This window comes from Drosophila virilis, chromosome 2 (genome assembly GCF_030788295.1).
Source record: "Drosophila virilis strain 15010-1051.87 chromosome 2, Dvir_AGI_RSII-ME, whole genome shotgun sequence".
Taxonomy (NCBI): Eukaryota; Metazoa; Arthropoda; class Insecta; order Diptera; family Drosophilidae; genus Drosophila; species Drosophila virilis.
Window position 1 is genome coordinate 14,463,271 of NC_091544.1, and position 13,610 is coordinate 14,476,880.

The window sequence follows — 13,610 nt, forward strand, 5'->3', positions numbered from 1 at the left end:
AACTTTTCTCGTATCAACGCGACAATTTTATCTGCCTGTGTGCGTATCTGTTTTGGCATTTGTATCTGTGAGAGCATCAATCTGCAGTCTAAGTGGGAGCCGTCACTGTAAGTGTGTGCGTAACGGAGCTCATTTACAGCGGGCCGCCTTTTGTTCACAACTTGTGTTTAGTTTGATATTTTCTTGCTGTCACAGTCACAATCGCAGTCGCAGCCGGCGTCAGTCAGCCGTCATTTAATCCGTTGGTCTGACTTACGAAATAGCTTCTGTGGGGTTGTCATCGCAGTGTCGCTTTGGATTTCCGTGGATAGTTTCAGCTTCGGCTTCTGTGTGTGTTTTTTCTGTGTGCAGTTGACCGGCGATCTATCTGTTCATTTCTGGTTCGGCGTGCGTTCACAAAACAATTCACAATTTTAGCGGCGTGCGTTTCGAATACATTGTACATACCAAATCAAAAGTGACTAAATTACTAAAGATGTGCTAAACTTTGTTTGCATAACAAAAGGAAAAAAAGCGTAATGCTCGTTTTAAAGGTGTCAATTCATTGAAACTTGTGCGCTCCTAATAAGGTGCTAAAAGTCTTTAATCTCATAAGAGCCAATAATCGCTAAAAGGTGTGTTTGTGCAGCAGATATTTAATATATTTTTAGCGGACGTTACATTCTTAAGTGCCTAATAATAAAATATGGGCGGTCTCTAATGAAAACTAAAAACTGGAAGCGTCCAGAAACGATATATATATACTTATATATATGTATATAGAAACGATTTAAATATTTTTTTGTGCAAAAAGTGTGCGCATCACCAAAAAGCAAACTTTGTGATACAAGAGTGACAAATTAATAAAACAAGTTATGCAAATGTTACGATTGTTTGTGTTGCACTTTATTTAAATAAGTACGTATATTCATTTACTCATATGCGCTCAGAACAATAAATAATATCGGGCCTGGGCAGTCATTGCAATTGATAACAGTTTTGTTGTTTTGCTCGCGTTCATGTGCTCATCTTTTGTTTACGAATATAAATCTAGTTATATGTGATACATTTTTCGCACCTCGATTCGCTGCCATCGCAAGTATCTGTTTGCGCACTTAAGGCAACAAAAGTGGCTGACAAGGCCTGACAGCGAGTCAACGCGAAAACAGTTTTGATACACGAGTACCCATAATGCCATATTAAACGGACCTGTCATCTGTCTTTCCCAGATGCGTTTTAATTTTTCGAGCCATTCGGCAGCGACGACAACCACAGCTGCAACGGCGGCGGACACAGCGACTGAGAGGTCTGATGAAAAGGCAACAAAGCCTCTCAAGAGACCAATGACAATCGAAGAGGATCCCGATTCCCTGGACAGCGTGATCAGCAATCCGCAGTCGTACCCCATAACGATAGTTCCGAATCGTCCAGCCAGCTTCTATGGCCTCTCCACAAACGGCAAGTCTTTTCAGCGACAGCCCAGTTGCAGGTAAGTCAGCAGCGGGAGTAAATGCTTAGCAAAGGGGGCGTGTGTGTGGCAAGCCATTAGGGCTCTGTTTGCACTCGTTTTGTCAGGTGTCTAACTAGCAAAGTCAACAGATATTGATTAGTTAGTGATGCTCTAATTCCTTTGCCAAACAAAGTCAGCTCTGGTGCTCATGTTGGCTTGGGATCAGTTGAGATAGCCCCAACTTTAGTCAAGTTTTGTGCGCGCACTGACACGAAACGTGTCCCGATAGCTAATATGCAGGTACCTTTATCAGATGTGCAGGTGCTACAGGATGCTGCCGATGCAGAGACCGTCGCCGGCGAAAAGGATGAAACTTTTGCGCATATGAAAGAGTGGAAACGCCAGTATATGAGAGGCATCTCACACACGCCATCACAGGCGGGCGTATACTATGAGGCGCTCAAAGGATCCAGTCACTCGCTAGCTAAGGGGTATATCACTTTATTTTATCTATGTAAATTGTATGAGGCCCAAGCGCTTGACATTCAACTTGAACTTGCAGCTTGCACGCGGTCGCTCATATAGAGGGGCCAGCAGCCCCGAACGTGTGTGTGTGTGAATGTATCTAACAGATACACAAGTTTTACATTACGATTTGTTTTGCTGATGTGAAGTGCGAAGCTTATTTGGTTTAAGTGCACCGTGTGCTGTTTGCGGTTGTAATTTATACAGACGCCCACGTGGTCATTTTTACATGAGTTACTAGCATTATCTAGTCAAGATATTTCCTAAATGTCTTTCTACACACAGTTTAGGGGAGAGCGGACAGTGGAAAGCAGAAGTCGCCGCCTCATTAGACTATCCATTCAAATTTTGCCCCAATGGCCCATTATTCACCTGTCAAAGTGAAACGCCGTATAAATTAGACAGATTTTCAAAAGATCTGTTTCGCACCCGTTAAACGATTTGATTTAAGTTATTGGCCCATCTCTATCCGATTCACTATTTATCAATCAATTGTGCTCACAATTTTCCCAGAGGTGAGCCGTTATGAAATCATTTCCGCAGACGATTGCTCCACTGGATGGACCTGAACAAAAGGCGGGGGGTTGAGGCATCTTTGGCTGCGTTGGCGGCAACATTGTTTTCAGGGTAATGAAACTAATTAATAATTAAGTGAGTGCGGCTTTTCTACAAAGCAAAATGAATCATTTGATAGCGCTGCCACACTTTGCTCTCGTTCCCCCACATGCCGCACATAGTTTAAGAGGGTTGTGCGTTAAATTCGATTAGTCGTTATTTATGGAACCAGCACAATGTCAATTAATCGCCCGAGCTCCAAGTGCCAATGGGGTTCAAGTTTACTTAATTGTAACTGTGTATTGCACAAAGCTGCATGTGGGATGTAGTCATGTGGGAGATACTTTTAAATCTAGTAGCGACAATTTGATGCAATTATTAACTGCGATTGATTTAATGAAATACAAAATGCAATATCTAGTATTCATATTGGATCTAAAAGATCCAGTTCAGTTTCTTGCCGTTGACATTGGCAAATTAAGTGCGCTATTAATTAGATGCACTTCATTTCCATATCCAAAAGCTGGCAAATAGTTAGTTGCTTAAATGTGCGCACTCAATTTAGACAATTAGCCATGCACAGCGGGCTACTGGGGTAACTGGTGCAAGTCTCGTCAGGCAATTTAAACGCAGACAGACTAAATGACATTGAAGTGTAACTGGCCTCGAATCTAATCGTAAATAGATAATATATATGATGTATATTTATATTAATAGCAGGACCTAATGCCCCAGATTGGAATAGGACATTTTTGACAGCCACTTTTGATTGACTAGCTTTTGCTCCTGAATGGCAACCCTCTTTGGTATCCAATTTCTTATTGTCATGGCAAAATGTAACATATTTTCAGGCTCACTTTAAATTCGTATACATTCGCAGATTCATCATTCTTTATTTCCATATGGTTTGGTTATATTCTACAGATCTCGCAACTTTCGTCCAGGCAGCATGCGACGTGTGCGTCGTCGCGCCGTATTCAAGAATGGGGATTGCAATGTGGTGCAAAAGCATTTGCAGCGCAGGAGGGTGCGTTTCCTGCAGGATATGTACACAACAATGGTGGACTGGCAATGGCGCTGGACACTACTGGCCTTTGCATTGAGCTTCATATTGTCCTGGCTGTTTTTTGCACTGATATGGTGGCTTATTATGTTTACACACGGCGATCTAGAAGAGTTGCATCTTCCGCATAATCAGGGTAAGTGAACATGTCATATAAACGAAGCTGATCAGCTGATGGATTTAATGCTTTAGAGGACTCCGGTTGGGCGCCATGCGTATCAGCCATTGACGGCTTCACATCCTGTTTTTTGTTCTCCATCGAGACGCAGCACACCATTGGCTACGGCGTGCGCACCACCTCACCGGAGTGTCCCGAGGCAATATTTATGATGTGTTTTCAGTCCATTTATGGTGTGATGTCATCGGCGTTCATGGCTGGCATCGTTTTCGCCAAAATGACACGTGCCAAGCAACGCGCCCAGACTCTACTCTTCTCCAAGCATGCGGTGGTCTGCCAGCGCGATGGTTGCCTCTCGTTAATGTTCCGCGTAGGCGATATGCGGAAGTCCCACATCATTGGAGCTGGAGTGCGAGCCCAGCTTATAAGGACGCGCAGTACAAAGGAGGGTGAAGTCATGACACAACATTTTACAGAGCTGCAGATAGGCACCGACGAGTCGGGCTCCGATCTCTTTTTCATCTGGCCCATGGTGATTGAGCACCGAATAGACGAGAACTCGCCGCTGTACAACATGAATGCCACCGATATGTTGCAGGACAAGTTCGAAATTGTTGTGATTCTGGAGGGCACTGTCGAGTCCACGGGCCAGTCCACGCAGGCCAGATCGAGCTATATCAATACGGAGATTTTGTGGGGCCACCGATTCGATCCTGTGGTTCTGTACAACAAGGATTTGCAAGCATATGAGATCGACTATGCTCGCTTCAATGAGACCACTCAGGTGGACACGCCACTCTGCAGCGCCCGGGAGCTGAACGAAATCTACAAGATACAGGAGGGCTTCCGCACACCAGGTATGAAATCTTATATTAAGCTGTGGCTATTTTAATGCTTTGTCCTTTGTAACTGCAGAGACGACATTCACCATGCGTCAGCTGTCCAACAATCATTCCGATCAAGCCTCATAAGCTTTTGTGTCGTCCAAAGTATTGTCTTCCTATTTGTTGCTATATATAGATAGTTCTTAGTAGTTGTAGTTGTTGGCCCCGCTTATGCACCAGCCTACTTTGTTTTCTCTCCCAAGTAAGTTAGACCCTTACTTTTGCATTTTCAATGGCTATAATATGTAGCTCTTAAATTGTTTTCTAGCTCGCCTAACGGCAGTACAGTTCTACTGCTCACCCAATCCCTCGACGACTTCCACGCACTCTAACAGCTCCGGCTACAATTCGTGGTGCGGCAGTCACCAGCAGCCACGTCGGCAGCGCTGGCAGCTGTCGTTGCCCTTGCAAAGAGGCTGTTCTATCGACACGTGAAACTTACGAGTTAATTTCATTACTTACTGCTTACGAAAATAAGTTAATAAATGCTTGAACTTTTAGTTTACACAATTTATACGTTCAGCGGCTCATATAAATGACACGTAATTGCCATTTTGCCGCTTCGCCCGGTTTCACTTGGCAGACGGCGATTGTTGTGCGCAGTTGCAGCTATGTGACGCGGCCCAGCCCACTCATTAGGTATCATTAATAATCTGACTATGGATTTATCAATGCAAAGGTGCCAAAAAAAAAAAGAAAAAAAAAACGGAAACGGGTTTGTTGGTAGTCTTTTCATTTGTAGGCGAGAGAATTGATGTGACCTGGAATGGTGCTAACGCAAAACATTCATATCCTTTTAATTGAAATTGAATCAATAACTCTTATTTGCGCAAACTAATCAACACTAAATTATAACACTCACAAACAGCTCGAATATTTATTATCACATTTATCACAGCGCCCAGCGACTGGAGCTAATGAAATGTGGGTGTGGGTCAGACATCTGTGTACTGTATGCCGTTGCCATAGCTATATGTATGTGCACAATGCCAAATTTCAGCAACTCTATTACAACTATTACACCAAATATCCAAAACGAAAACAAAATGTTCAAAATGAACATTGACTGCCAGCGGCGAGGGGCGGCGACCGTTGAGTGCTGTGCGTCCTTAACCCACATTTGCCAACAGGCCACGCCAGAGCCGGCGTCCGTCCAGACTGGACTGAAACTATGGCTGAGTCGGAGTCAACGACTGGGACTGAGCTTTGGGAGTATGTTTAATTACTTGTTAAATGTTTGTCGTGCTTATCAGCGCGCATGTTTAAAAGCGCAAATCGCAGGCCATTAGGCGAGCTACCCACTAGTTGCAACTGCTGCCAGCCGAGGCAGAAGCTGAGACTCAGGTGACATGCGTTGCAGTTGCAGGGGACATGTGACAGTCTATCGAGTGATTGTCCCCGCTAAACGTGCCCATATCTGCCGGGTGGCTACGTGGCCCAGCGTGCCTGACTTGAGCTGATGAAAAAATAAAATTAAAATATTATCGGCGGCTGAAACGTTGCAGGCAGCGCGCGCTGCATGTGGCACGAGCAAAGGCACGTTTCAAAGACAAAAGCGCCACCCAAATGGTTTGGCCACTACCTATGGCTTTGCTCGCTGCAATTCATATTTCCCCAAAAAAGCTTATGAGTGAGTGTGTGTGTGTGTGTGTGTGTGTGTGGCATGGTAAATAATTGTTCGTGTCAGTTTTAATGTGCCACATACAAATTCGGCGATTCAAAATATTTATGTATATCATGGGTCTTAGATGCTCAAAGGTCCGAGAGCGACTTTTGGCTTCCCATGACTTGGCTAAGTGCTTCAAACACGCCTTAAATGCAAGCTGTCAGCATACTCATGGCTTGAGCCCGCTGCAGACTCGAAGTCAGCGTCGTTCACTAGCTGGCATTTTATTATTCCAAGCAAAAATATGTAACCCGCTTGATATTTAGCAGCCGTGTTGCGGGCAGCAGCCTAATAAAGACATCAATTGGACGATGACTCAAGCTCAGGCTCAGGCTGAGGCTGGGGTTGGGGCTTACGGGTAAGTGCAGGCGAGTTCCTGCAAAACAAGCTTAAAATTAACTGCGCTCGCAGCGCGAAAATGGCAACAGCAACAAAGGGTAGAACATGCTACATAACTCATCCATAATCAACACTGTTTACATAAATTTCAAAAATTATTACACGGCAACAGATGAGAGAAGCAGCCAAGGGCCCCAGACGATTTCGGACCAAGGCGGTGTCTGCGACTGGGCCGCAGCTCGTGATGAATGCTTAAATAATGCGCTTAACCCTGTGCGAACATAATTTATGGTGTGCAGATATACATGAGTAGCAATACGAGTATGAGTACGTGTATAGCAATATGCCACGTCTGGCCGTGTCCCATGCAACACACGCTGTTTTCATTGTTATTACACGGACATTGCCGTTGACCGTACGCCCTACGCCAAGTCCCGCTGCTGCCACTTTGCTCAAATTGATTAATTACGGTTATTTTAGCGGCACTGCAACAGCAGCAGCAGCAGCAGCCACAAACGCTGCATAAGTAGCATAAATGCCATAAGAGATGGCCAGGAAGCCGCGTCCAAGCTTCAAGTCATTTGCCAGTAAGGACAAAGCCACCAAAAATGAAATTACTCAAGCGCAGCGAACGGGCCGCAGACTGAAAGACTTGCAGAGAGATTCCAGACCCCGGTCGCAACTTCAGCTACGGCTTCGACCGTTGACGATTTGCCGCTATGTGCAGAAATTGATTTAAGTTACTCCCAAAAACCCACTAACTGATCGAGTGGGAAAGAGAGGGAGCCAGAGAAAGAGACAAATAGCCTGACTATATATTTACGACATAGCACATAACTACATGAATAATTATGTATATAAAAATTGCAAAACGCCTTTGGGCTTGCTGCATGTTCTGCTGCACGTAATAAGTATTTTTATGTTGCAACAACAATCTTTAAAGTACAAAGTCGGCAAAAAGGGTTAAGTGCAACACAATATGCTTAACGCGCTGATGCCGATGGTGCTCCCGTTCTCTTTGCTGTTGGCGTGTCCCATCGTCTCTCGTCTGGAGAGCACCTTGGGGCAGCTTATGCTTGGTTGAAAAATATTGAAATTAATTAGTTTTGATGGAAATTATTAAGTAATTTTAATGTTGGCAACAAATGAGTAGTGATCGCAGCATTTTTTTTTTTTTTTTTAGCGTTTCGTTTTGTTTTCTTATTATTCGTTAATTATATTTATTAAATAATATAATGAATTAGCGCTGCACTTGTTGCAGTGCCTGCTCCAATTAAGGAAGTGCCACTCCAAAATAAAATCACAAAAAATGAAAAGAAAACCCATCAACTGAAACTGAGACTGAGACCCAGACAAAATTGGCTATCGAGCAACCGGTTATGCTTTGTTGTTGTTGTTGATAAGGCGCTTTAATTTAAAATCTGCATAAATTTTTGGGCTGTTGCGTTTTGAAATGGCAGCCAGGCTGCCGGGCAGCCCGTCATCCAAAATCCGCCAAAATCAAAATCAAAATCAAGAGCGGCACAGGTCGTTTTTATGACAGATCTCACTTTGGAGTGGACGTCTGAACTGTCAGAAATAACACTTGAGCGGTGTGGAGAAGCTGCAGCTGTTATTATTTTTGGTTTTTTCTGTATGCCAAAATTTTTTTTTATTTTTTTGATACTGCGGATTTGCCTTTTTGGCGGCTTTTGATCTGAAGTGAAGTTAATTTAGCAAACTTCAACTGCCACAAAAGAAATTGCACAATAATACACATATATGCTATAAATAAGGGCCCTTGGCCAAAAGAGGGCAACTATAAGCCTTGATGAGATTAAGATACACATGCTGTTACACATTGTAAGAGTTTGTATGAGGCGACTTATGGCAACATATATTAATAAGATCACAGCGAGATCTGCCAGCGAGATCTTGTGTAACATTTACATTTCATAACAATCATAAAACTACATAAATCAGCTCTTAGTTTTAGCATCAGTCACTGATCTAATGACCTTTGTTAAATTTACAGCTCAATTTGTTTTTGTATTTCTTGCAAATCATTAGCGAAGATTTATTAATCGGTCAAATAATAAACCCGGCGGCTTTTTTCACATGCAAATCAGTTGAACCCTGCCCAAAAATGTTTCCGATTGAAATTTTCACTTACATCGGATAGGCCGTGAACCTTTCACATTTACACATAATTTTTGGAAAGTCTTACGTTTATGAAAAATATCTCTGGTTTCATTGGATTTTTTTTCCAAAGCTAAAGTTCTTTAAAGGCCATAAGCAATTTGAAAATGGCTGCAAATGTGCGTTGTTATTTGGTGTACGAGCAGAGACTTTATCGGCTTAATGATGCATAATAAAATTATGCCGGCAATCAGAAATCAATAACAGTCTTTGCCCACTCAAGACGGAGAAAGTAATTATTGGTCGGTCAAGTGGCCAGACACCATCAGCCATCGCTATAGTCGACTCTTATCCGATAAGAGACATGCTGTGGATAACATGTCGGCCTCGGCTCAGATGAAAGTGTACGGGGCGTGCGTTAGGCCGGGCCTGGAATCCGTCCTGTACGCGCCTTTGGCTCGTTTGCGACCATCGTCACTTGATTGAAGCCAGTGAACGGCCAAGCCAAATGCAGAAGCAGTCAACAAATCAACGCCACGCTGAACAAGATGAACGGCATTTAAGGGCAGCGTCAGGGACAGGAATCACAAACTGACCTACAGCAGCAGACGTTGCCGCGCCAGGCTTCAAGTTTTATTGATGCAAATTGCATGCCTCGGGGCCTGTAATCAGCTTTCAGCCGAGCTGTGTGCGTGTAATTTGAGCGACAACTCGCTCGACTCCGATACAACTCGAACTTCATCTCGATTTCGTTCCCCTGTTTTGTTCTCAATATCAGGAGGCACTTCGCAGAAGTGCAGATGGTTGATAGGAAACTGGGTCACATTTGGATGAGAAATTCACTTAAGTGTGATGATCGGGCGTATATGTTAGGGCGCCATCTAGCGCCGCCAAACGCTTTTAAGATATTAATCGGCTGCCCGGTCGGGTTTTTGCTGATTTTCGCATTCGCACCGCCCATCAAACTGATTGGCGGGCTGACAAGCTCAGGACCGAGAAGGGGACAGCCTTGTGGTCGGCTTTGCATGGATCGTGGCGTGTCCTTGCCATTAAACAAGCTTTAAATAGCTTCAATTATAGCGCACTTCAACTGGACATGCATAACATTGCATAATGCCTGCGATGGTTTCACTCTATGCAGACGCTTCGGCTCTACTAAGTCGGACGGCCTGACAGGTAGGCAGAACTCATCAAGTAGGCGGCTTGGCTTCGGCCATAACAACAGCATGCCAGGAGGTCATGTCACAAAAATATCCATTAACACATCATAAAAATTAAAAATAAAGAAACCATACGATGCGACCCCTACTAAAAAGAAAGAAGTTAAAAAAAAAAAGAAAACTACAATGACTACAGCTGTAGGGTAATAAAAAAAACCACAATGGCTGCAAAAAAAGAGAATTAAAATAAAAAATAAAACGTCAAGAAATGCCACGATAATCACAGGCAGGCAAAAAGTGAAACCAGTAATTATGTATTATGTATGCACGCCACCAACCCGGCGGATTAAAATAAGCTACTGCTGCAAGAGAAGCCGCTGCCAGGACAACTGAAGCTCAGCTTAGCGCGGAGACAGACTCAAGAAGAGGGTGTCTGCGGAGTGGGAAGAGCTTAGTAGCGGCCCACGCAGACAGTCCCGGCAAGTCCAAGTAGGAAATATCTTTTTCGGCAATTTACGTGCCACGATGTGCGACGCGCAAACAAAAGACTTAAGCGACGAACTTGCAGTAATATAAATTTCACTTAATTACAAAAACAAAGGCAGGCGAACAGATTTAAAACCTTGCGGACAGGCCAACTACGAAATGCATTAAATCGATAAAAGCAGCACAAATAAATGAGTTCAACACGCAAACAAAATTTTAATGCAATCACAGTGAAAATATGCAAAGCACATAAAATTAAGCAAAAATTGCCAGACCCGGCAAAGAACATTTATCTCTTACTCTCTCGATTCCATTGAAAGGTTGCAGCTACGAGTCTTCCTGTTGCTTTCCGACTCGTCAGCTGGAAATTTGTCTCCAGCACAGTAGCTTATTTCCAGTTGTTGCCTTTGTTGTTGCTGTTGTTGTTATTGTTGTAGTCGTTGTTATTATTATTATCGGTATACGAAAACTTTGTATACGAGTGCATTTTATGCGGCCACGCTGTCAAGCTTAATTTCTGGCGGGGCTTTGCAGGCAATGACAGTGAATATGCCTCGTAATTTTTCGACGCTGTAAGTGTTAAAGTCAACAATCGTGAGAAAAGAATTTTATTGTTTTTTTTCTTTTGGTTTTCTTAGCCATGAAGTTGTTGCCTGTGTGTGGGGCTGCACTTTTTTGTGGCCACTGAAGGTCACTTTGCCTTGATCGCTCGTTGTTGGTTTGTCTGAGTGGCTCCGATTTTATATGCGCCTTTATTTTTGAATTTTGTTTTCGTCTCTTTTTGACTTTTTGGCTTTTCGGTTTTCTCGATTTTTTGCCTTTGCCCATTGCCTCATATGATGCCTGGCAGCGGCCGTTGCCAGCCTTTGTGTTGCTTTTATTTATTATTTTTTTTTTTTGTTTTATTCTTCGGCTTGGCTGTGGCTCATGTTAAATTGTCCGTTTCATGTTTCTGTTTAAATGTCAGTTGTAATTTGTTGTATTAACCCATACCACATGAATTATGTTTAGTTCGAATGTAATTGATTTGAATGCAATTTGAATGAATCGAGCAACTGCAACAATAACAATAACAACAATGGCACCAGCAAGAACTGCAACAAAAGCAACGGGCGCAGTAGCGTCGTCGTCGACGTCGTTGTCGGAAAAACATATTGAAAATTGCCATAAACTTTGACCAAGATTTAATGAAAATATTCAATATTCCCAGAGAGCAGTTCTTTTAGCAAAGTCAACGTTATGTATGCATTGGGATAATGGCTTGCTTCAGGCAATTTACTTATACTAACAGGGTGTTATGGTTGTTTGGATATAAAAAATAAATACAATAACGTTTATAAAATGTGTACTGGTACAGATGGCAGGGTATTTGTAATAATTATAATCCCCCGTTTTCTTGTTATTCTAAAATGTATTTTAATAAGTAGGCAGTGCCTGTTAATTCGCTTTTGCAAGCCTTTTGTAAATTAAAAAACCTTGAGGCGAATTCAAGCGTCTGTGTGTAATTCAACTATCAACGGTGTCCTTTTAAGCGAACTTAGATTTGTAAGCGAGTGTCGTTGGATAAGTTTTTGTGCATTTCCTTGAAGGTCCGATATCATGAAGTCTAACCCTAATCCATGCATATTTTGTTTAGATGAGCAACAGCGGCCTTGTTGCTTGCCGTGCAGCCATTCTTTTTGCACGGATTGTTTAGAACGCTATTTGCAGGTGAGGGGCGATCCTCGGTGCCCGCTGTGTCGTCGCGAGTTTCAGGTGAGCGCTGGCGATCCAGCTGAAGCATCCAATGACAGCACAACAGATCCAGATCCGCATGTTGTCCCAGCAGCCATGCCGGCACCAGAACAATCCCATCAAGATGGAGATCTCCGGACCCCTGACTTTGTGCATCTATTTGATATTGACATTGATATGCTCAACGACACTTTGGTGCTGACACTCACGGAACAGGAAATTCGTTTATTTGCAAATCTCTATGATGAGGTGCTGCGCGAGGATCAGCGCCAAAATGCTGCACCGGAGTCAACCGAATCGTGGGTTATGAGGGGCATGGTTGGAATATAATTATAGGGCTACATGTTTTTCTTTTTCACTTTCTTTATATTTAAATATTACCTTTGTTTTTGTTTTTGATTGTGCAATATAAATACTCCAGACCTCTGAATCACAACACTGATTTAGGTCTGTATGTGATGGTGGTACATTTATATTTTCTGCTGCCTTTTAATTAATAAACAGCAGCGGGCTTGCACGTTATTGAACAATCTGACTTGACAGCTTAGGCAGAGGGTTTTGAATTTTAATATGTTATATCGATCTGAATGAATCGAAAAAGTAATCTATGACATAACATATCTTTATAACAAAGTAAACGAAAATTTAAATATGCATTTAACATATTTTAAAATGACCAAATAACATCTCTGATGCATGTAAACTACGTAAACACAAACGATAAAGATAAGTGAAAGTTTAACCCACTAAACAAAACTATAAATCCAATTAATATACAAATCTATTGCAAATGCATATTAATCTACAACTTAATGCAATTAGAGCTGCAAATAGTAGTTATTGTGCGGTCAGATACGAACGTGTCTTTTTCGCATGCAATAAGCATCAGCATCTCCAATAACCAAATTGTTGGCCACTAACACGCCATCGATCAGAACTCGTATGTGCACAGGCTGCTAACTGCTGGGGCAACTTAATTAGACGCTTAGCCCGGCTAATTGCCAACGATCTGGCCATGCTAGTCCAGATAATTGATAAGCCTCGGCTGCAGATGAACAGCTAATGATGGCAATTAACAACAACAGCAGCAGCAGCAGAGGTAGCAGTAGTCGTCGCAGCATTTGCAGTTGCCGCCTTCCTTCAAAATGGTGCAAAATTGTTTATTAAATGTTCATTTCTGACCAGACCAAGCCAGGCCTAGCCCAGCTCTCTGGGCCAGCTGAGTGTTCATTTGTTTGTGGGTCTAGTTGGATTTTTGCGCGCCCAGTCTTTATCTCCACGAATCATTTTTGCTTTGCCATTTTGACAGCGTTTTGAGTCAACAACATGGCGCGGTCGTTGCCGCATGAAAAAGATACAAATCTAAGCTGCACATTATGCAATTGGCAATGCAATCGTGCGACTGCCCAGCCGCCAGGCGAAACTATCTCATGGATTTGCGCAATTTGTCATCCATCCTGCAGGCTGCCGCACTCGCTACCAAGTGCGTGCGAGGGCGTGGCCGCTGAACAGTTTTATTGATAACGCTTGCCA

At 42.9% G+C, this 13,610-nt stretch overlaps 1 protein-coding gene and 1 long non-coding RNA gene across 6 annotated transcripts; both read left to right on the plus strand.

Moving 5' to 3' along the window:
* The first annotated feature begins 213 nt into the window (after positions 1-213).
* On the plus strand, positions 214-5,088 carry Irk2 (Inwardly rectifying potassium channel 2). Of its 4 annotated transcripts, XR_004303645.2 has the most exons (6): positions 218-614; positions 1,209-1,468; positions 3,434-3,708; positions 3,765-4,547; positions 4,606-4,776; positions 4,843-5,088. XR_004303645.2 is itself a non-coding variant. In XM_015171589.3 (5 exons), the coding sequence occupies exons 2-5, from the start codon at positions 1,209-1,211 to the stop codon at positions 5,007-5,009; spliced, it is 1,485 nt and encodes a 494-aa protein (XP_015027075.1). In that variant the 5' UTR covers positions 214-614; the 3' UTR covers positions 5,010-5,088. The 4 variants fall into 4 exon arrangements, 2 of the variants coding, with proteins under 2 accessions (XP_015027075.1, XP_015027074.1); XM_015171589.3 differs by lacking the exon at positions 4,606-4,776 and having other exon boundaries at positions 214-614; XR_004303646.2 differs by lacking the exons at positions 218-614; positions 1,209-1,468 and adding an exon at positions 1,683-1,920.
* A 6,671-nt stretch (positions 5,089-11,759) lies between these two features.
* On the plus strand, positions 11,760-12,194 carry LOC138910917 (uncharacterized). 2 transcript variants are annotated; one of them, XR_011416127.1, is made up of 3 exons: positions 11,760-11,888; positions 11,980-12,098; positions 12,172-12,194. It is a non-coding gene; the product is annotated as an uncharacterized lncRNA (long non-coding RNA). The 2 variants fall into 2 exon arrangements; XR_011416128.1 differs by having other exon boundaries at positions 12,151-12,173.
* Positions 12,195-13,610: the final 1,416 nt, after the last annotated feature.